This window comes from Coturnix japonica, chromosome 1 (genome assembly GCF_054131305.1).
Source record: "Coturnix japonica strain WE chromosome 1, WE-NBRP24, whole genome shotgun sequence".
NCBI lineage: Eukaryota > Metazoa > Chordata > Aves > Galliformes > Phasianidae > Coturnix > Coturnix japonica.
The window spans coordinates 158,447,109-158,471,591 of record NC_140663.1 but is presented as its reverse complement, the minus strand read 5'-3'; the positions used below and the strand labels follow the sequence as shown (position 1 = coordinate 158,471,591).

General features: G+C 42.6%; 1 protein-coding gene across 2 annotated transcripts in view; it reads right to left on the bottom strand.

Annotated features, from left to right (window-relative positions):
- Positions 1-24,483, bottom strand: part of STARD13 (StAR related lipid transfer domain containing 13) — a 271,061-nt gene that overhangs the window by 140,998 nt on the left and 105,580 nt on the right. For both annotated transcript variants that reach the window (XM_015852032.3, XM_015852033.3), the window contains exon 5: positions 17,967-18,000. In XM_015852032.3, coding sequence (XP_015707518.2) covers positions 17,967-18,000 — 34 coding nt within the window. The remainder of the gene's footprint in view (positions 1-17,966; positions 18,001-24,483) is intronic.

The window sequence follows — 24,483 nt, the reverse complement described above, 5'->3', positions numbered from 1 at the left end:
GTACCCAACTCGGGGCAGCCTGACCCGCTCGGGCCCACAGCACCCACTGCCCCATTCCACTGTGATGGCTGAGGAGGCTGCGAGGTGACAGCGCAGCTGGCTGCAGGGGGTTATCTTTCCCTCAGGAAGTACTAATGGCCACTTCACCCCAACACCACATTTGCCAGAAGAAGACTGTCTTTCTGAGGTCTCTGCTTATCAACTGTCCGCCAGAGTTCAGCTCACTCTCCTCTAGACCACGTAGCTCCTATTTCTTTACCACTTTCTCTGTGTGCCACCCACTGATCTTCCGCCTCCCTCCCCCTGCTTCATTCCTCCCATTCCCCCTTTATATTATCTCTTTAACAAGCTCCTGAAAATGTTCACAACTGAACTCTGGCAGTCACCTCTTGCACACACTGGCAGACAGAAAGGAATCCCGATTCCTCCATCCCTAGACAAGCCAGAGAGCAACATCACGCCCTTACCCCACTTGGGAAGCCCAGCTGGGGCCTCTCCTTCCTTTGGGATCTGGGAAATATTGTAGTAATAACTGCCCTTTCCCTATCCTGGCTGCCCACAGAGCGGATGGTTCCCAGCATTACTGGCAGAAGAGAGATAGCAAGGAAGGACAATAGGGGCTTAATTTCATAGGGTTACAAACCATTCTTTACTGCTTTCTATTTTTGTGGAGTGTCCATGATGTGCAATGAAGAGGCTGATATGAGTGTTGTGCACTGAAGCAGCAGAATATACCCTGGTGGAGCCATCATGTCAAACATAACAGATACCCTCATCTTGTTTAAATTAAAATTGTCACTGCCATGTCAGCAGTACCCACGCAAACTAAAGGCAAACACACAACTGTATTCCACATTAACACTCAATTACACTACTGTCCTTTGCCTACCTGCTGATGTTGTCATTCTTAAAATGCTTACAGCTCTTAAGCTGCTCTATTTTATTTGATATGGCGGACATGATGTAATTTACAGAACTTGTGAAGATGTATATTGCTCATCCTGCAGTTCCAGCTACAGCATCCTCCCTCCATCTGACTGGACAAAGTCCTACAGAGCCATGTGCACCCAACATCTGGATGGGGGACAGCAAAGCCACATAAATACCCCCACACCTGCTGATGTTAATGGGAGGAGGGAGGATTACAACTCCTACAATCAGCTCCTCGGCTTTGTAAATCGGCTTCTGACCTCTGCCTCACTTGATTTAATTACTCTCAAACACAGACAATGCCAGTAACTCTCTCAGTGCTCATTCTCTGCCCTGGGATCCCATCAGCTGGGAACCAGGCAGAGATAAGCACTGCATAATAGAATCATAGAATCATTCAGGTTGGAAAAGACCCCTAAGATCACCTAGTCCAATCGCCAACCCATCCCCACCATGCCCACTAACCAGGTCGCTCTGTGTCACATCTCCACCTTTCATGAACACCGCCACCACTTCCCTAAGCATCCTGTGCCAGTGCACAGCGCACTCTTTCAGACAAGAAATGTTACCTAATATCCAACCTGAACCTCCTCTGGCGCAACTTAAGGCCACAAACTCTCACCCTAGTAGTTCATTTCTGACACCTTGCTCAGCAACCATATAAAGATCAGCTCTGACACAGCCTATATATGAAGCTGTAACTTCAGTTTTAAAGGTTTTGTACCATATCATCGTGTCACTGCCCACAGGTTCTGGTCTGTGTCACTCATCAGTGTGACCTCAGCAGTGCCCTGGTGGCCATGCTTGCTGGTGCCCTCTTGCCACATCCAGCCTGTCTGGAAGATGGTCTTCATTTCTCCCGCTGCTGTCTGTGATGGCCAGAACACTTAAATAAATATTCTCTTCCTTTTTGTACCACTTGGAAGATGCTGCTTTATCAGAAATGTTCTTAGACGTCTCAGTTTACTGAGAAAGGCCAATTAGCACTGAGTTACTAAAAAGTGCTAATGCTGTGTTATCTCATTGCAGGTTACTGAGATAAACCCCAGCGATATGGCTGTATTTCATAATCAGCAGCAGAACAGAACTAACAAGCCTCGACTGATTCTGTGGCTGGCACTGACAAAAATCTTTCTAATTTCAGGTACCTGCCATTATTGTGGAAAATTAAATCCGGCAGCACAATCAGATACTGTACTTTTCTCCCCAAAGAAAACATTGCTACTGAGTAATGAGAAAATACCTCATGCAGCAACTGGCTCGTTCCCACTCTATGTCTTTAATCATAATCAGTTGTTCAGAAATCAAATTACCAGCCTGGGTACTTCTGATGCATTGTACCTGAAAGCAGCAGTTGCAGTATGAGCAGTGCTACACAACCTGCTGCAAGGAAGGTACGCGCTGGGGATCATTCTCAGGTCAAAGATGTTCCACTCCTTCTTAAGGATGTTACAGCGTGACTGAGAGGTGGCCTTCTGGACTTCCTTCACACGCATCTTTTGGGAAAGGGCATAAGTAACCAACTGACTGGACCAACCAACTGGAGTTGTGAGGTCCTGGAACAGGCTGCCAGGGAGGTTGTGGATGCCCCGTCCTTGGAGGTGTTCAGTGCCAGGTTGGATGGGCCCCTGGGCAACCTGATCTAGTAATTGTGGAAGTTTGGTGGCCCTGCCAGGCAGGGGGGTTGGAACTACATGATCCTTGAGGTCCCTTCCAACCCAGGTCATTCTATCATTCTATGATACTATAACCAGTGCTCCTGTCTGTAGGACTCTGATATCCTGAACAGGATGGATTTTCCACAGAAAGAGCAGATTTCCTGCTTCATTCAGTCAGTTCTAATTTCGTATTTAGCAACCTATGTTTCCTCCCAATCACTGTGGTAATTAAATGTCAAGTTAATTGATACTGCATATTATCTGCCCTCTCATTGGCAATGCATTTTTAATTTGTTGCAGGTTCTGTTATGCAGCCCGATTCAGTCTTAATAAAGTCACTATAAAAACTCCCATATATTTGGTAAGCACAGAATTGGGCCAAAGGATGACAGCACATTGGTTTGTCATGTGTTGACCACTGAAAGACTACAGTACGAGTGCAACTTCTTTTCTTCTTGTCCTCTAGAGCTCAGCTATGGGCAATCAGAATTTGTTTAGTGGACACAAGCCCCTCAACTTGTATCTCTTAAAAAGAAACAGCAAAACAGAAGAAGAAATCAATTAGTATTATGGGATCGCTCATGTTCATCACTGTAATACCAAGCTTTATAATACACCTCAGGAACTGACTGTAAGTTAATGCAGCTTCTTGAAATCTATCCTACAACCAAGTGGTGTTGCTGTGCTTTTACAGCTTCAAATACTTGCTCAGTCTTGATATAAACACAGCGAGTGATATTTATAACTTTGGCAATGATCTTTATCTCTTTGGGGGTCCTACAGCTCTGGAATTTGTTTTCTGTCACAGGCCAAAATGTCCTGAGACCGATGTTGCAAGTCTGGGTAACCACTGGAGGGGCAGAAAAGATTTGAGGTTTCCCAGTACTTGTTGTGTCAGTAGCAGACTGCAGTGAATTACATGCCAGTGCTGTGGTCGAAGTTATGTGAACAGTACCAAGGGCAGAGGAGTAGGTGTCCTCTTTTACATTTAAGTCAACAAACAAACATTTTGGAGAGAGAAAAATAAAAATCAGTGTGAATGAGGACAGAATGTTCCAGCTGGTTCCCTGGCACGCCCTCCTTGCTTGTTATTTCTGTATGCAAATGATCATCATTTCAAGGTAGCTTTAATGGGGATCAGTTGTAAAGCAGCTTCTCTCCTTATGGGGAGATTGGCACCTGTCTGTTCATCCCTCCCCACTTCAGCTTTCCGAGGCCCTGGGAAAGGATCACCCTGCATTTTGCCAGCAGCAGAGCACTGCTGGCTTTCATTAGTCAGGGCCAGATTCTTTCACTTTTGTTCGCAGTGATTAATGCTCAAAGAATACAGACTTCTTGCAGAATTCAATGTGCAGAGGCTCCAGGCTCAGATATAGACCCTAGTAACAAAGTATCTGCTGTTCCACTGTGCTCCACCTCCCTTGCTCAAACTGGCATGGAGGGGGTGGGTGTGGGGGGAAATCAAGCTTTTCTTCTGCTCGTATGACAGATGGTAATTTATTATTAATAATAAACTGTACTATCAAAGCACCTAGAAGCAGAATCTGGATGGAGCAAAAATACAATCTTTGCCCTCAGGAGACTGAGAACTAAATATAAATCAAGAATCCAGTGGAGAGAGGAGTTAATTGGTGTAGGACGGGTAGCGTGCAAGAGGACAATAAAACAATGCTGGCCAGTTTAATAACTACTGGTGTTCTCACACTAGAGTTAAGTTTGGAGGCACTGACACAAAGCAATTTACAAGACGGTCTCAAGGGAGGTTAATGTGATATCTTAATATATTCAGAGGACCAACTGCCAAACATGAGGGGCAGTTTTGGAGAAAGCATGCCAGTATAATGAAAATGTAATGAGTAGACAATGAAAGCTGGCATCCTGTGCAGACAGACTGTGGGAATCAAGCTTTTAATATCGAGCAAATGATAGATGGGGGAAGGCCTACAGCCTTCAGCCAAGTGACCTCCACTGGATGTAACATAAAGGCAGGTGAGCTGCAGTGAACAGCGACTGTATTTGCCTTTGGGATGCACTGCAGTAGACCAGGCCGTGTCTATCAAGGCAGAGTAAATGAGAAAGAGATGAGATGGCATACAAGGGATAGAAGATTTTCTAGAGCAACCATGATTTTCACCCAGCAAGCTCCTTCTGACATTGATTAATTTGATTAATTTTTCACAGAAGTTAGCGAACATTTTCTTTTCCTCCCTCCCTCCCTCCCTTCCTTCCTCCCTTCCTTCCTTCCTCCCTCCCTCCCTCCCTCCCTTCCTTCCTTTCTTCCTTCCTTATTTCCTCCCTCCCTCCCTTCCTCCCTTCCTTCCTTCCTCCCTCCCTCCCTCCCTCCCTTCCTTCCTTTCTTCCTTCCTTATTTCCTCCCTCCCTCCCTTCCTCCCTTCCTCCCTTCCTCCCTTCCTCCCTTCCTCCCTTCCTCCCTCCCTCCCTCCCTCCCTCCCTCCCTCCCTCCCTCCTTCCCTCCTTCCTTCCTTCCTTCCTTCCTTCCTTCCTTCCTTCCTTCCTTCCTTCCTTCCTTCCTTCCTTCCTTCCTTCCTTCCTTCCTTCCTTCCTTCCTTCCTTCCTTCCTTCCTTCCTTCCTTCCTTCCTTCCTTCCTTCCTTCCTTCCTTCCTTCCTTCCTTCCTTCCTTCCTTCCTTCCTTCCTTCCTTCCTTCCTTCCTTCCTTCCTTCCTTCCTTCCTTCCTTCCTTCCTTCCTTCCTTCCTTCCTTCCTTCCTTCCTTCCTTCCTTCCTATAGAAAATAACTGCCATTTTCCCAATTTTACAGTGGAATGGGATTTTCACATGTGAGCCAACCTTCTCTCCACCTCTCACATCTCAGCAGTGGTTAGCTCCTGCACATTCTTTCCAAATAATCCCTCTATCTTCCTCTCTTTGCTTCCTTAACTCAGCCTACGATGTCACAGGAGAATGGAGCTGAACTACATGATCCCTATGAGTCCATTCCAACTCAGGATATTCTGTGATTCTATGATTTGAATGCTGAACTCCAGGGGATGGCCGTGTGTGAGAGGTAGGAGTTCTGTGAGTGGTGAAAAAAGGAACAGGAAGGTAACTGTGGCATAGGTGGCAGCTGCCTAATTAAAAGGAGCACCTCTCGCGCCCACCTCTAGCAGAAGAAAAAACTTAAACTGAAATTCTCAGTGTCCTGCAGCCACAGAAGTTCTTGCCTATCTCTTGGTGGAGAAGAATGGCCGAAATGAACCAAATGTCAATAAACTTTTGCTTCCTTTCATAAGATGCCCTGTGGACACCTTTAAAATACAGCATATTGCAGATTCAAGAGCCTAGGCTGGGCAAAGCTGGTCACTGTAGAAACAGACAGTTCTTCAAAGATTAAGCAACTGGGAATGTGGAATACGTTTTATGTGTCTAAATTCAGTATTTTTTAAGAGCTTGACATTTTGAGATGATTAATGTCCCTGAAAACATGCACAGATATGTTGAAACAAGAAATGTCTCAGCACAGAATATTGCCCCCATTCTTCTCATTCTAGCTTCTGGGATCTGTTTTCTTTTTCCCCACTTCTTAGTTGCTTGACAAAAATATACTACTCTAAATTACATTTTTCTTTGCTCTCAAAGCGCTCATTTCCTTAATATTGTATTGGGACCTTGTATAAACCAGGACTTTTTAAAAAAATTATTTCAAGTTTCCAGCTGTTGTTATCATCACAATTGAAGTAATTGGAGCATTTGTGTAAGAAAGCCTTGCAGTAGTAGCAATTCAGCGCATAGCGTATCTGGAGATTGGTTCAGAGACCCGAGAGCTTGTTCTTTTTGTTTTTGTATAACTCTCCGGGATTACGTGGTCAAACTTGATCAGTTTTGACAACAGGTTCTAACAACAAAGCAGTGGAGTTGTTGCCAAGACCAACTTGCTTATAAGAACTTCAGCTACGCAACAGCTCATGTGCGCGCACACTTTCCCAGACTTCAAGCTACTCCTTGATGGGAGGATATTGCCAGTAACAATATGTTGTAAGCTGTGCATTTTTACAGAGCTTCCTACGCTACTTGTTGCACATCTACTATTTAACTTATTTAGCAGATTTTTGAGAATATGGAATGGACTTGAAATGCAGACATTTAAAGAATTGTGCATAGCAGCTGTGTAACAGCAAAGCAGTGCCACTAACAGTTTTTTACACAAAATAAAGAATGTCGTGTCCAGTTGCAATAGAGGATAGGATTTCAGGTAGGCAAATTCTAATGACAAAAGTCATGATCTGGTTGAGGCCCAAGTTCACCCCTATTAACCTAAATAGTTATATGAGGTCTTTAGTCATTACAGTAAGGCTGATTTTAAATCTCTTTTTGCTAGCCCAATAAACTGGCCAGCTGGTCACAGCATTGTCTGGGTCTTACATGAAGCAAAGTCTGGTTGAGCATCCTTTCCCAAAGCCCCATGGGGAATGTTTACCTGGCAGACCAGAGCCCACCTAAGCCCTCTCCATCACCCAGCTCTGGCCTTATGCTGGTCTGACTTCCAGCAGCACAGTGGTACCCTGATTCCTGCTGGTGTTAAGGAACTTAAGCTCAGGAAGAATGCTTGTTTCATGACATTTAACAAATGTGGGCATTCCCACTGAGAAGCAGGATGTTCACACTGTGAAGAAGGGGCTGGCCTAGGTGGTTCTACAGCTCTTTCTATCCAAAAATGTCTCTGTTTCTGTGAGAACATTTTGGTAATGTCAGGCAGCACCTGTATTCCATTAACTCCAAAAGCATTTCATTGTTTACAGTAACCAGGAAATGTCGATGTCTGTGTTAGATTAACAAATCAGCAGTAACAACTGCAGTTTCAGATTTTAGAGCCGAGCTGAGAGCAGTTTGCCGTGAGTTACTGAGGGCTTTCCTTTCTTTGCTTGAAACACGAACAGGCCCATAGTACTGCCCTTGACACTGCTCAAAACAGCAGGAGGGAAGAAAGTTATCAAAGGATGCCTGATATTGGCTCAGCAATGGCTTCATATAACTGGGTAGGAAAAACTTCAATAGCTGCGAACTGGAAGTGTAAAACTGATTTTTGACACCCGATTTTTATCTTCTTCATGTTTATTTTGCTTACACTATTCTTACTTTCTGCATGTAATTGAGCGGGTTCACAAAACAGCTTAATTTCAGTCAATATAGAGTATCTCAGAAACAAAGCTGTATTATATCTTTATATGGACTATACTACGTACATGTGGGCAGCAGAATTTAAGACAGCAGTGATGTGCTGCTGTGTAATCATAGACTCTATGAAAGAATGCCACTGTGAAAATGAAATAGTCCCCACCACTTAGAGCAACAATTATTGTGATCTTCCAGATAGAGCCCAGCTTCTCCATGTAAAAGGCAAAAAAAAAATCTATGCTATTTACTTGTTTGCTTTTAACAGCATTTGAGCATGATATGAAATTACCATTACATAAATAGAAACATCAAACACCATGGGAGAAAGCTAGAAAATATTAAGATACTCTGATTTTTCTCACTTGGGATGGAAAGTTGTTCGTTGTAAAGCAGCTTAATTCCCAAGAAAGGAAACAGCAGGGACCAGGGACTGCTCTGTCACTGCCCAGTGTGCCAAAGGCAGAGCTCGAGGAAGCATTCCCATCACCTGCTGCACTGTACTGCAATGGGACTGGACTGACAGTCATTGGCCATTCCCCATTTCTATTCTGAAATGTTGCGAAATGGTTTTGCAGGGATATAAAGGAGCTCATTGCTGTCATTCAAGTCATAAAGAATAAAATTTCATCTGGGAAACATTATCCTCCTTTAGGACTTACACAGACTTGGATTATTCTCCTCCCTCCTCCTCCCTGTCCTATAGCTCATCTTTTATAGCTGAGCAGGGTAAATGCAAACTGGGTAGTATACAATGCTGGACAGTCATAGTAGCACCTATCTCTACTTTGTACAGGTAGGAATTACCTTTTAGTGCACAGCTGATGAAACTCAAGGTTTTCTCTAACATCACCAGGGACAGGCTCCCTTCCTACAAAGACTGACCTAATCTTAGAATCCTAGAATCACAGAAGGGTCCTTATTGTTGGGAAAACAGGTTCCAGCAATTTGGGGTGCTACTTGTTCTGCTCAACGGATATTCCTTAATTTAAACATGAGTAGAAATTTATTACCGCAGTATGATTTCTTCTTAGTTCTTTAAGTAAAATGATTGTATTTTCTATGCATATCATTCTTTACGGCCTTCTCTTTTGCCATGTTGGCAGTGCTGGAATGACTGTGTTATAGCTCCCCAATTCTGTGATTACAGTACAATCAACACTGTTCTGTATGGTTCACATAAATTGGCATTTGATTTGCTTTTGTGATGAGTGCTGTAAATTGACCAGCTGCTTTTACTGGACTGTCATCATTAAGTTGTCGATGATGTTGCTTAGGTGTTTTTCTGAACTGGTAACACTTCATCAAGAATGTGATATCAGTGCATGCTTCAATCATTCCCAGCATTAACTCACACTTAGGTATGAAATCCCATTTGCTTTGAAGCTGTCAAATCACCTTGCTTTGGTGATCTGAATTTGATTCTCACCACCCAAGGAAATCTTGAGTTTTGCTGTCTGTTCACTCATCTGTCAAGACATAGAAGCTTTAAATAATACTTTTCCTCATAAAGGTCTTATAGGCGACCTATTATTAGCCTCTCTTTCTAAAGACAAACAAGTTTAGTGTGGCTGTTTATGATCTTTCATAAAGTTTTTGTCCAAGGACAAATATTTCCTTCGCACACTTTCATTTCTCAGGTTGATTCCTATCTGTTTTGAAGATCTCTGGAATACCAGCTTGGAAAGTCCAGGTAAGTTTTATCTCTTCCTGTTTTCCCATGAAAATGCTTTCTCTTTTCTTTTAGAGAGTCACTGTGGATCTTACATCTGTATTCTAACGGGGTGTATTATAGCTTCCTTTGCTGTGTTTTGGATATGCTTATGTTTGGGCATTTAGTCTAGAAATACCCTACCCTGGCACAAAAAAGCTATGATTTTAAGTCACCCATATTCACATCTGATGTAATGGTAGATCATAATAGGAGAATTGACCAGCTAGAGGAAAAGCAAGAAAATGTTTTGATGGCAAAGTTAAGGAGATGAGTGTTACACGTGGCTTTAGAACTTGTAGAGCCCATTGCCCATTTCACTGAGCACCATAGAGGACTTGGGAGCTCTGGAGGACACAGAAGTTTAGGGTGGAGCCAAGAGAGAGGAGACTACTATACCGTAAGTCATGATGAGCAGAAGAGTAAGCAGACTGAGAAGCAACTCTGCATTTAAGAGGAAACAGAATAGTCGATGGAAATGGTAAGACAGGAGGAACTAAAACTGGACTTTGCAAAGTAGGATATAAAGAGAATGAGCTCAGAGAAAAGAGCCCAGAGGATTGTATGAAACAAACATAGTAGACAGGAAATATGCATGGTGTAGAGAAGCCTGCAAAGCAATGAACAAAGTGCTCTGATTACAGCAATGTTTGTTTGTGCTGATATTTCAGGCTAACTGAATTAAATGAGTTAAACTATTTTAAGATGCTCATTTTTACACTTCAGTCTTTCTAACAATCTGTTAGTCAAAAAATCTAAGAAAATGTCAAAAGTAATAGATGTGAGATTCATAAGCCCTAATATTAGGAACCCATTGTTAAAAGAGAACTAAAGGAGGTGGGGAGATGGAGGGAGAAGGCTGTCCTATAACATCCCACCCAAGAACGGCTGCCTGGCTGCACTGCTGGAGGAGATCTGTGGAGGAAGACTAGCTCCAGCTGGAAAAGATTTTACATTCTGAGAATGCCTCTCTCCTCCCACTGACAGAAAAGGTGCTTGGGGGCCACTTTCAGTGGGATTTCAGTATTTAGCCATTGTAGGCTCATTAAAAAATCTCAGCTTGAGTATGAAAATCTCAGTTTCATTTGTATTTTTCAAAGTCTCTAACGGATTTGAAAGTGGTCACGATTCTCAGTAGAATTTGTGTTCTGCGATCCCGTGAGTTATTTCTCCTTTGGTTCTTTTCTAACACAGGCACATTTTGATGTGGAAACACTGGAATTGTTTTCCCGTAAAATAACATCTTTTCTCTTGTAGCACCAGCTGTAAAACATGAACACCTTGTTGAATCACACCCCAGAAACCTGAAGTGGGAGCCTTGCCAAAGCTCTCAGCTTCCTTTTTGCTTGGACTGTGGCACAGCTCTTGATTTTGCTCGTATCATGTTCTTACCACTTACACTTTTCAGACACCTCGGCCAAACTCCTTCCCTGTGCAACTCTCTGAACACAGTGGAGCTGCAGTAGAAGTGAAGTTGTCTCAGTACGTCTGTAAATTAACCAGCCATTTAAGTTGGAGAGTGTCACTGATAAGCACTAACAGCACAGGAGTGGCAAAAGGAAGATATCTCCCAGTTAGTTTTGGACAGCTGACACGAACTCAGCTGTCAGATAAGTCTTATGGACTGTGGGAAATGCTGACTGAGAACAGTCACACTAGCTGCCTGTAATCATAGGAGGAAAACAGAGCAGGAATTCAGAGGAAATCTCAACATTATCTGCTCCCTCTGCTGTTACCAGCTTTGCAGTCCAAACTACAACTGAGTATCGGTTGCCTCTGTCCATGGCCCAAACAAATGTGTTTTCTTGGCAAACTTTTTCCTCACTTTTAGGGACAAGAGAGGAGGCAAAGAGAAGAAAAGAGTCTCAAGTGTGTGGAGGAGAGTGCTTTCTGACCAAAAAATGGGCTAATTTCTGTATCATTTAAAGGACAATCCTGAAACACTAAGGCTGCAACTTGCCCATGAACCAAAGTGCAAGAAAATAATCTCTTCATGAATGATTTGAACGGTGACTTCAATGTAAATGTTTAAACCTTCATGTTTTTATAAGAAGAAAATGATCAGTAATGTAAAGCTGTGATGTTTGTGATGGATGGGCTGCCAACATGGATGGGCTGCTTCCAGTACCTGAAAGGTTCTTACAGTGAGGGTGGGGCAGGTCTCTTCTCACTGGTGACAAGTGACAGGATGAAGGGAAATGGCCTCAAGTTGCGCCAGGGCAAGTTTAGGTTGGACATTAGGAAGAACTTCTTTAAAGAAAGGGTAGTTAGGTACTGGAATAGGCTCCCCGGGGAGGTGGTTGTATCACCATCCCTGGATGTGTTTAAGAGCCGTTTGGATGTGGTGCTCAGGGATATGATTTAGTGTAGGGTTTTTAGAGTTAGGGTTCTGGTTAAGCTGCGGTTGGACTTGATGATCTTCAAGGTCTTTTCCAGCCTGGGTAATTCTATGATTCTATGAACATGCCTCAAAACAACTTAGTTATCAGTCCAAGTAAGTCGTAGCTTTAAGACTTAGCTAAAAGAAACAATACGTATTTCATGAAATGTAATGTTCCTCAGCTTTCCATTTTCTCAGATCAGTGGAATTACACGAGGCAGAAATGCTGCATCATGTATCCTTTTACATCTTTACAAACATGATTTGTTTTCTATACACCTGTAAATGTATCACTAAGAGACTAATCCTACCCTCTACAAATTGCCAGTTACTGCAATCAGCACAGAATCAGGTTCTTTAAATTCAGAATCCTTAAAACACTACAGGAAAACACTGCTAGGTTCTATACTAGAACTGTTTGACAGAATTAAGGCAATGTTAAAAGAATTTTATAGTTATCAATCGGGATTGGGAGGTTTCCCTGCCTATGGCAGTCAGCTGGAGCTAGATGATCTTTAAGGTCCTTTCCAAAACAAACCATATAATTTAATTGAGATGTATAGATGGCCATTTTTCTGTCTTTTAAAGCAAGAATTTATCACTAGCAAGTGCTATGTTAAGGATAATTCCATACCACATACATATTACAGGAAGAACTGAATTTAAAGCAGGAATCCTTACAGGCTCTAGAAGCTGTAGATTTCTTAGTAGTATGTTACTACTAGGCAATAGTTGGCTCTGCACACCTTTGCTCCATGTGCCATGTCAGATTCCATTCTATCAGACTGCCCCTCTGCTGCTATCTGTAACACAGCAACAAAATGTGATGGAATATCGGTGAGAAGGTTCAACCTCTATGGTTGTACCACCAACATCCACCTCTTGATGTTGTGGGCCAAGAGAATAAAAGAAACTTTTGGAGCAGCCCTCACACAATGACAACTGTAACTGTCTGAGTAATTACAAAAATACTACCAATTCTATTTCATGCAATAAATTATTTCTTAATCAACATTGCTTAACAATAAATTCAGCATTTCTTTTCAAATCTCCACACAGAAGTCACCCAATCTGAATTCCAAACAATGTGCACTTTGTAGCTGGTCCTTCTTATTCATCAATTTGTGGCTGATACTAAAAACCTTCTCAGCAATCAGGCAGAACTGTTCCTGGCACAGAGTGTGCTGGGAAGCCATTCAACTATTTAATCATCTTGCTTGATTTTGTACCTGGACTGAATTGGTGCTTAAGTCAACGTGGTATAAAACCATTCGTTTTCCCAAGAATTTCACCAAGGAAAATTTTGTACCTTTACCTTAAAAAAGTTTTTACTGACATACACAGTCGCCTTCTAGAGTCAAGTCCTTGGAAATGAAGAAGTATTCCAAGGTGCGTATGTACCTAGTGTAAACAAATTACAAATAAAAGACTAAAGCTATTACCTTCCTAGCCCCCATGTCAAAGCCAGCACTATAGCAAGACCAGAAGAACCATTTAACAGAACCCACACAGAGAGCAACCTCTTTCCTACCTGCTTTCTGGAACCTGCCTTTCTTACTGCTCTACCTTCATGTTCACAAGTGATAAATGCCATCACATGCAGTGGGATGATGCATGGGGTGGTTTGGCAAGACTGTTGTGTTTGTTTGTAGCTCCTTCCTCCTCCTAACACTGCATTTCAGCTGTGGTTTGACACCATGGTGGAAGTTTTCCTTGTGCTGAGTGCTCAGTAAGCACCAGCATTTGTATGAGCACTTCTGTCTTAGCTACTTGCTGGCCTGGATGGAATCTAATACAGAAAACAGGAAGGACACAAAGTGGGTGAATTTCAGTTGAAAAGCTTGCAAAAGCAACTCTGTGGTTTCTTAGAAAGGTGTCCAGGAAGCTGTTAACACTGCATGGGTCTTTGTCCTCCTCTAGTGGTCCCACCATAGGAAGAGGCTCCTGCAGTCATTGCTTGCCAACTGTTAGATGGCAGTGATGCTGTCTGGCAAGGAACACTGAGCCCAGTGGAGCACAAGGCCTATTGGGATGGCTTCCTGTGTAAGGAGGGCACTCATCCTACACAGCTGATTCTACAACACACCTCTCTCAGAGCTGTAATGCTTAGGCAGCACTAGAAAACAGCAGCAATTTATTTTGTACCCTGCATACTTTAAAATGTTTAACCATCAGATATGTCTAAGTCAGAAGAGAAGATACAAACCCGAATCCATCTATCAGCTTACTGTTCAAATCTTCTGCAGTCCAAGGTGTAAAGAAAAATGAGCTGTAGTAGGAAAGCTGTTAATAACATCTTCATCCTGACACCAACCACCTTTTGCACTTGTTAAGTGTATTTCACCACATATTTTCAATCATAGAAGATACAGTATTTTTAAGATTTACCAGCTCTGGTCTTTCAAATATTTTCCTTTGTTTTTATTACAAATATCGACAAAAAAATCTAAGTTACAGAAAGAGATGTTGAATAGGGAAATGGAGGAAGACATTTAGAAGGACACTGAGTATTGTGTATAAAATGTCTATATGTTCCTTTTTTATTGTTATGTTGGTGAAGTTTCCGATGTAAGATTCAAAGTACTTCTTAATAGTTCAAGCTTTCATGTAAAGCTCACGTAGTAAAACAGTAAACATATATGTTCTATTATCTTTTTAGAAACAGTAGTATCCTGAAATATGTACAGAGGGTTCTTATTTTATTCATTTCCATTGCAAGAGCTGAACACCACAGTTTGCCTTCAGTGCCCTAGTACAACGGGAGGAGCTGGAAAGCAAAGATTTTCCTCTTCAGAAGAAGGAAGGAGTTTGTTCCGTCTTTTCTGATTCCAAAAGGAACATAAAGGCAGGAAGAGCAAATCTCACCACCTAACATCAGGAGCCAGATGGAACAGAAGCACAGCGGTTGAACAGAAGCCAAAGGAAAGGACTCTCTAACGCACTGGCTACAGAAGGAGGACCAAGTGTACTTGCTTCTAAATTGAACCATACAGAGTGTAACTATTCAACAGGCCAAGGCCACCAAACACCTGGTGGCCTATTCACTAGTTTATTTTCACTATATTACTGTGGGGAGAAGAGCCTGATCATTTTTCAGGCCAAAGTAAGCATCTCGACTTTATGTTGGAAACACATCCAACCGACCCCATTCACCTTTCTAGAAAATGCACAGGAGCTTTGGATGATAAGGTTTTATTTCTTCTGGTTTTTAAGGCCAGAATTTCATCTTGGGTGAACTTGTGTAGCTGGAATAACAGTAGCATGGGTCACAAGTACCATCTCAAGTCTAGGAGAGACTGCAGTGTCCAACCTCTTGTGCAGAGGGTAGGACAGGGAAGCTCATGGATATAACCTCAGCTCCATCTCCAGCAGATGTAAGCTTCCATGTCACATAACAGGCTCAAAGAGACCAACCACTTTCTGCATTGCCACAGTAGAGGATGGTTCTGTGAGCCATATCCATTTTCTTGTTCATGCTGCAGTCAACCTGTCAGTCAGAAATACTGTATGGGTTTGACCTGGAGAGACAGGCAGCATCTAGCAAATGGAGTTGCAGTTTCCTCTCAGTTCCTAGAATCAGGCCTTTTGTTGGCAGTGGTCATTCAGCTGCCATATAGGTCAGTTCTAGTTTCTCAAGTAAAGGAGATCTTTTCTTGAAGTCAATTAGCACAGTGCCTGAACAAATAATGCAGGATCAGGCTATTTGTTAAGCCTTGGAACCACATCTGCCTCCATCCGAATTTCATAACACATCAGTCAAGGATACCCGGGGGCCAAGGTCACCTGAGGACTTTATCATATTACTGCAGTGCATCACCTTCCCTGCCAGCCCATTGCTGCTCTGCTAGAGACTACATTACCATGCATCAGCAAATCCACCAGCACGCTGCTATATTTAGTGCTTCATACATATCACTAAAGTACAGCATGTGTCAGCTTTTAATCTAACTTCAAATTTTCGTTAGCAAAGTAAAAGCTCATTTTCCCTACTAGTGATGAACTGTGCTTTGTGTTGGTCATCTTGAGCTGTGCAGTGCTAACTTGCAAATACACCAGGCAGCCAGAATGCTGAAGCTGAATCATTTTTACTAAGAGATATAACAGGAGATGGTAGGAATGCATACCGTCAGCCAGTCAGGTCTTAACAGTGATTAGCATAGGCTAAAAACGTTTCCTCAACAATCTGATGGCAAGAGGAGCAGCTCATTGAGGTGCTCTCCACAGCAGGCAACTAAAGCACCTGAGAAACAGATGTAGGATGGGGTCAGGGGACAGTGATGAAGGACATGGAAGTATAAGAAGAAAACCATTGGCAATGACAACTGGAACAGAGTGCTATACTGCACAGCGATGGAAGTGGGGCAGTCCTATGAAGGGCAACACTTATCAATGACAGCAAGTATGTGACAGTGGTTAGAATAACAATTTAGCATCAAGAGCCACAATTTTTATCACATATTTCAGCCATCGTCTTCTAACTGCTGAATGGGTGCTAAACTTCATCTCCAGTGACCAAATTTATGTTATCACAAAACAATTCAAATACTTATCACAGTCAAAGACAGGAGTGCTGTTAACAAAACCATCTTTCTTTGTCACAAAGAGGTTCTGATCCAGACAGTGCAAACAATCAAAAATTGCTAAATCAATCTCAAAATTGACAGAATTCACTTGGCTTTGGAAAAGCACAGGCACATTTTCCATTGGCAAATGTCATCATGGAATAAACACTCATATACCCTATGAAGCAGAAAAAAATAACTGTGAAGAGCACTTGAATGGAAATACTTAACCCTATACTACGTTCAGCAGCCTCGATGTATGTGTTGACCCATATGAGGTACCTGAACACAGTGTTGGCCTTGTTTTTGCTCAGTTTCTAGGCCAGGACTCCCAGTAGCTCAGCCCCTGCATCAGCAATGCTAGCTGAAAAGGGGCTCTGCTCCTAACGGGGCTGTGCTGGCCTTGGAAAGAGCTGAGGGTGCCATTCGGAGCAGAGGCAAGTGCTGCTTTGAGCAAGGAGAAATCACTGAGTTAGCAAACTGGCTTTGCTAAGTCATCTGGGGACAGATGGATAATTACAACAAAGATGTCCAATTGCTTTCATTTTAATTGACACACACTATATAAGCGTTGACTAATGAGACAGAAAAAAGCAGTAGGAAATGGGGAGCTCCAGAGGTCAGCTGTTTTGTGATTTATTTAAGTAGCGCTAGCTGGCAAAAGCTTCTGTGGGAATGAGGATTTCCTTAGACATTGGGGACATTTCTTCTTGCAGAGCTGTGGGGCTGTTATTAACTTTCAGTAATCTCACATTCTGGGACGCATTTTCTTTTCTCCATAGTTCCTAATTGTGCTTATTACAATTTAATAATAAGGACATTTACCCTCAATTGAGCAAATCAGTCAAGCAGTTGCTTACTCTGCCTTGCAATGAATTGGATTTGTCAAATGCGGGTTTAATTGTGTGTTAAGTAGCTTGCTGAATCAGGACCTCTGTGAGCACTGCAGCCTACCCAAACCTTTTCCTTAGCTCCTGGCCTGCTAACAGAAGTGAAGGTCTGCATATCCATTTTTATAACTCTGCCAATTGCTCTGATCCCCGCGCCCTGCAGGATGTCAGCTGTAGATAAATCATCTTCCCACATCAGTCAAACACTCCAGTGCTGTTAATATTGCCAACCCCACTGACTGTGAGTGAGCTCATGCTGGTGAATGATGGAATGCATCACGACTCTGCCGCTGGGGGCAAGGCCAGGACAGTGCTTATATTATTTACATTTTATATGATTTTGCAGAGGGAATCTGCCACCAGCCTCTTCACAAGAGGATCCACTCTCATACATCAGCATACCACAAGCCTTTCAGTGCCATGGAGAGCCCTCTTGCTCCTCCCTGACACTGACAACAAACGCTCTGTGTTACCCTTGTTATCACAGAGCTGGTATTTCAAGGTGTAAACTCAAGGTTGCTGAATTACCAGCTTTCCTAAGAACCAAATAAGTCTTCTGCTTCATGACTGAGGGCATGAAAGTAATCATAGCAAGCATATGAAATGAATAAAACTTGGAGTATCGGCAATTCTCGTAGGTTCTCCATCAATGCATACAACTGCACAAATAACAAGTAACACTGAAGAAGTAATGTTGTGTCTTACCTGCTTTCTCCTTAGACAGCTTCTGAAACAGCACCTGCAAGAAAAAGGTATTTTTCATTTAATAATTTCCTTCAGGTAGGTTGCATGTTTCAGGATGACAGTACATGCAGGTCATATTAACGCCATCCTTGGATGCACCTCTTGGTCCATTACTTTTCTCTTTAACAGTTTTCCATGCTCAATTCAGGAGTTTATTCTCACTTTAAGCCAGCAATTGAATGTGCATCACCCATTCTCCTTCCATGTGATAGTTCTAACAACTCTGAGCAATGCGGCCTGCAAATGAAACTAGTACAGTGTATGAAACTGAGCCCAATCTTTGCTTTTTAAATCAAAGCAAAGGCCGAGCTGATTCTTCCAGGTAGCAGTGAGCTCAAAGGTGGGACCTGCCCTGCCTGCCACCAGCTGAAACAGCAGCTGCTCCTCTGCATGCAGTGATACACTGCCAGTGCCTGCTATAGGCTCATCCCCATATGGACAGCCATCTGCATGTATCTATCAGATGCACTGAGTGCTCTGTTATCATACAGTAAATATCTATCCATACAAACATGCTTTTTGTTTACCTTTTATTTAGTGAAAAATTTTAGAGATATTGGAAAATTCCTTCTCTGGGCACAGAAGAAAATGTGTTTTCTTGCTTGAGCAACTCTGTTAAGTATCAGGGAAAGCACAGCTGGGTTAGGTAGAGCTGGCTGTAGTTGTTGTCCTTTCTGCAAGGTAATTTCACTGTAAAACAAGCCCCTTACTCAGTATGAAGGTCAGCTGGAGCCACAGCTGAAGTTGGTTTGCCTTTAACCTACAGGGGCCATGTGAGGTGGTCACTTCCAGGCCAGAAATAAGCAGTAGCTGAGTCTGACCCAGGCTTCTTTTCAGATTCCTCTTCCCCTAGATCTTCTATAGATCAGAAAGGATGAATGGGCTTTTTGGTTCAACTCATCTCTGCACTGGCCCTTTTTGCAGAGCTGTAGCAGCAGTACTAAAGCACTACAAGCCAACATTTCCTCTAGCAGAACTGCAAATGAACGTGAGTGCCAAGCCCTCAGTAGAGGCTCTGGCAGAAGCAATTCACTTTCTTAGAGAAGTGGGAATTAACAGAACATAGTGGTTGGAAAGGACCTCTGGAGATCATCTAGGCCCACCCTCCGCTAAGGCAGGTTCCTTAGAGTAGGGTGCAGTTTGGACACGTGCTGGGCTGACTGGCAAGATAGAAGGAAGTGCCCCACATGTTTGCTAGGAGCCACCTTTCACAGAAGCATCATTTGGCCCTTCCACTGTGCAACGAGCTGCACTGCACTCCACCATCCTGCTGGGGACAGGCACCTGATTTTTAGCACCATGACAATGGCAGGTGCTAAAACTGCTATACTGGATCTTGGGAAGATCATTTCTTGAAGAAGACATAAATGATATATGAATCAAGATAAATATGTCAGTCCTGCTTGGGTAGCTGCTTGATGTGCTCCAGCAAAACCACAAGGGCAACAGTTATTATACAATCAAGTCCACGCTATATTAACTTCCAAATATTTTTAAGACGCCATACAAAAAAAGATGCAAATTATTGCTGGAAAAATCCCAAGTGGCAACAGAAAGCTGTCAACTAAAAGTGATTTATGGAAAAAATAATGATAATGCGCTATATAGCTGATTGTGTAACAGAATACGTTTATTGAAGTACTAGCATCCCATCTGAGCAGCACGACACCATCTAATCAAATATATAGAAACTATGGACCAAGAGAGTACAACTCTAGCCAAAAGGCTGTTGCAGCACCTGCTGCTTATGAATAATAAAGAAATCATTTGCTCACAACTCCAGCTGTAGCAATTTTGCAAGTGGAAATGTCAAACAGAAGCCAAATACAGATACACTGTGCTGATACAACCATGTTTTATTTGCTAAAGCATGTAAACCAGCATAAAGAAAGCAGAAATGCATTTGACAGATCTTGAGTCCAGAGAGGAAAGGGACATGAGGACGGCACAGGGGAGGCTTGGCCATGGGCTAGGCACTGCTCCAGAGCCCTTATTTATAGTGCCCTGTGAACACAGCCTCACAACGTCTGCTGAAAGACTCTCCAGAAAGGCCACCCATGCAGAATCACAGAATCACAGAACTGTAGGGGTTGGAAGGGACCTCTAGAGATCATCGAGTCCAACCCCCCTGCCAAAGCAGGCTCCCTACACCATGTCACACAGGTCGGCGTCCAGGCGGGTCTTGAATATCTCCAGAGAAGGAGACTCCACCACCTCCCTGGGCAGCCTGTTCCAGTGCTCCGTCACCCTCACTGTAAAGAAGTTCTTCCACACATTCGTGCGGAACTTCCTATGCTGTATTTTCATCCCATTACCCCTAGTCCTGTCCCTGCGCACTACTGAAAAGAGACCAGCCTCACCACTATGGCTCCCACACCTCAGGTATTTATAAACCTGGAAAGAAACAAATTACTCAAATGAACTCTTTGGATTAAGTGGAAATGAAGGTAGAAGCAAAACACGAGCGTTATAAGCTCTATGAGCAAAACAAACATGCTCATCAAAAAACTGTTTCTCTGATGTATACATAATCTTCCATGGTTATAAGAGATCAGGGCATGGAACTCAGCAAACAACTGGATTAAATGATTTAATAATGTCCCAGTAAGCTGATTGTCACATTAAAAGCCTTTTTCTGACACAGAAGATGAATATGGAATGGTTGACTTGAACGACTTCAAAACCATTTTAATTTGCAATGACACAGGGATTCTGTAATGCCAGCCAACCCCATAACATCACACACCATTTCCAAAAAGAATAACTTTGTACCCAAGCCTTTTACTTCTTTCTTCCCCATCAACGCTTACTAGTTATTAGCTATTTAATGCTCTACACATAAACATTTCAAACATGCCCGGATCTGCCACTGATCAATTTCAGGGTACCCATTAAAATGTCATCATCCACTCTCAGCAAATCACATCCTCCAGAAAATGGGAAAAAAAAATAAATAAAAAAATAGCACATTTCTCCAGCATGCAAATAACACTTCTGGATGTTTAACAAAAAGCCAGATTTATTCCAGGTAGGTATGGTATCAAAACTATCACTGCTATCAAATAAACCCTGGCATTTTGACAGGACTGTTTGACATCTGCTGCTAATAAAACAGACTTTTGGTTCTGCAAGGTTATGCTCAGTGGTAAAAAGAGCAAAGATCGGAAATCTTGTTGGTTCTTGATCACAGAATCACCGAATCATCAAGGTTGGAAAAGACCTACAAGATCATCCAGTCCAACCATCCACCCATCACCAATGGTTCTCACTAAACCATGTCCTTCCACACAACATCCAAACGTTCCTTGAACACCTGCCCAGGGTGACTCCACCACCTCCCTGGGCAGCCCATTCCACTGCCTGACCGCTCCTTCAGAGAAGTAGTATTTCCTAACGTCTAGCCAGAATCTCCCCTGCCGCAGCTTGAAGCCATTCATTCCCTCTAGTTCTATCACTAATGACACGAGAGAAGAGGCCAACCCCCAGCTCACTACAACCTCCCATCAAGAAGTTATAGAGAGCAATAAGGTCTCCCCTGAGCCTCCTCTTCTCCAGGCTGAACATTCCCAGCTCCCTCAGCCGCTCCTCGTAAGGCCTGTGCTCCAGACCCCTCTCCAGCTTTGTTGCCCTTCTTTGAACACGCTCTAGGGCCTCAATGTCTTTCTTGCAGTGAGGGACCCAAAACTGGACACAGTTCTCGAGGTGCGGCCTCACCAGTGCTGAGTACAGGGGAACAATCACTTTCCTGTTCTTGAATGCTACCAGTATGATAATCTGCTGAGCTTCCATTACACATAGGCAGTTGCAAAGAATTAAACCAGAAACCTCCATGCAAAACTCAATCATCTGATTAACGGCTTTATTAGTCCTTTCAGAAAAATTATCAATTCCTCACCAGATTAGAAAGAAGGGAGAATGGGAAACTGAGGCTGAGTTAATGCCCTGAAAATTGTTTGAGTCAAGGGTTGAACGAAAGCAGAGAAAATGGCTCCTCAGTCCCTAATCAAGCCAGTCCACTTGCTTATTCACAAGTGGGAAAATTTGGGTCCAGATCCCCTTTCTAGACTCTTAAGTATTTAGAACAAGAAAACATTGTTAAGAAAACTGTGTTCTGAGGATGTTATTGTCATGGTACTTAAAGGCAGCATAAGACATGGAGAAGATGCACAGCACCTATCAGGGCATTCTGGGTCCTTGCATGAAAGCCAGTGCCTGTGGAACTGCTCAGTACTGGGTTGCACAGTGTCCTCACTGGGCTGAAGGCTCAGTTGCCCTGAGTCAAATACTGCATGACATGGACACACAGTCTGCTCTGCGGGGCCTATCTCCAATAATCATGATGACATGAAGAGCATTTTCTTTATATTATCTTATGGCACAGCTGTCATAGGCTACTTCAGGAAACCTCCAATATAAGGCTATCATATATTTTTGAAGCTGTGCAATATGGAAAACGATGTGTTCCTGTTACTACAAAAAACACACGTGTAGTCCAAATATGTTATCAGCTTGCTTACTTGAAATTAATGGGTATGTGTGCCCCAGCAAACCATAGATTTGGCCTCTTATCTACTGATGTTAAGAACAAACACTTATAGAACTTGCTGTACCTTGAAGGGATTTCTAAGGTGGCTTGCTATCTAAATGCAGCCTACCTGCACTCCGGTATGCTATCAAAAATGAACCTAGCCATTCAGAAATTAGTCAGATTCTTCAGAACTGCAGACACGCTGTTTTTACAGACATCTTAAACCTCTGTCACTTCATCTTGTTTTCCTGGGAGCATTTAAAGTTTCACGTGGCTGTCAAGAAAGGAACGTAAATAAAATAAACTGAGTCTAATTTAGAAATTCTAACTCATTTATTTGCCTTGAATTGGTAAAATTAAGAAATAGTCCTTTTCCCACTTTTTTTTTCTTAAGATCTAACATACAGAATCTTTTAATCATGTGCAAAGAAAATTGAGCTGAAATATTACATGATGTTATTTTTTAAATGAGCCTGAGGGTTTTAAGCATCCAGAATCACAAAGAGCTCAAAGGACATTGAAATGTCTTTTGAAAACCTTAGGCTTAATATACCGAGGTATATTTTATACTCTAAAAAGATGAAAAATTGTAAATGTAGATTTTATTAACGGTAACTTATCATACTTTGAAAGTGCATTGTATTAATAGAAAAGAGGTATTTTTACTTCCAGAAGCTGGTACTATGATTTCAAACTGTCAAACCACTGCAGCACTGCTGGTAACACCTAGGTGGTTACTAGTAGGGTGGTTCAGCTCCAACACACAGCAGCAATGCCTGCAGTGAGTGTTAGAGGGGGTGGGTGGTTTTACAGGATTTTTTACAGCATTAACTCAGCCTAATTGCTGAGTTTGCCACCAGATTAGAAGGCCTTGTTACACCTCTTGACTCATTTGGCTGTGCCTATTTATCTTGCAACAGCAAAAAGGAAGGCACTCAGCATCCCCCAGGATGAAGGGAAGGGAAGGGAAGGGAAGGGAAGGGAAGGGAAAGGAAAAGAAGGGAAGGGAAGGGAAGGGAAGGGAAAAGAAGGGAAGGGAAAAAGGGAAGGGAAGGGAAGGGAAGGGAAGGGAAGGGAAGGGAAGGGAAGGGAAGGGAAGGGAAGGGAAGGGAAGGGAAGGGAAGGGAAGGGAAGGGAAGGGAAGGGAAGGGAAGGGAAGGGAAGGGAAGGGAAGGGAAGGGAAGAAAAAGTTTCTTTGTTATTGACAAGGCAATTAGAGTTGCTGTTTTTCCCATGCACATTTCTCCCTCTTCTGGTCCCAGGGAAGGCCATAGAACCATAAGTTTTTTACCACAGTCTGAAACCAGACAGTCATGACAGTGCGAATCAAACAAGCATGGATCCAACAAACAGATCAAGGAACTCATGTTACCTTAATAATCATGGAATCACTGAGCTTGGAAAATATGTCTACAACCATTTAGTCCAACCATCTGCTTACTACTAATATCCAATAATAATCCAATCATCATGACTAAGCTATTTTCATCTCATACTACCAAGCTACAGGCCACAATTAATCAACTTCAGTTTGATTTTAGCCAACTGAGCTGTGATTTCACCTTCTTTTCAGATTTCAGACTAGTTTGCCTGAAATTAAAAAGTCTTTTGTCTTGACTGCTTCTAGATGGGACAAACCACATCTGAGTTAGCAACTGAATATTAGATTTTGAAATCCTACTCAAAGCAAATCCAAAAAGGTAAGAAAAATCTTCTCAGATGAACTAACGCCAACTGACCCCATGGTTATATTTATGTACACAAACACACTGGAAATTTCAGTTGCCATATTTCTCTACAAAGGCTTTTTCTATAATTTCACAGTTTTCACCAACTATTTTCTTGACATTTTCACCTTATGCCTTCTGAGCTCTGTGAACTGATTTATGTTTGTCTGGTTTTCACAGCTGAAAATGTACTGCTGCTCAAGGCTAACAAATAAAGCAAATA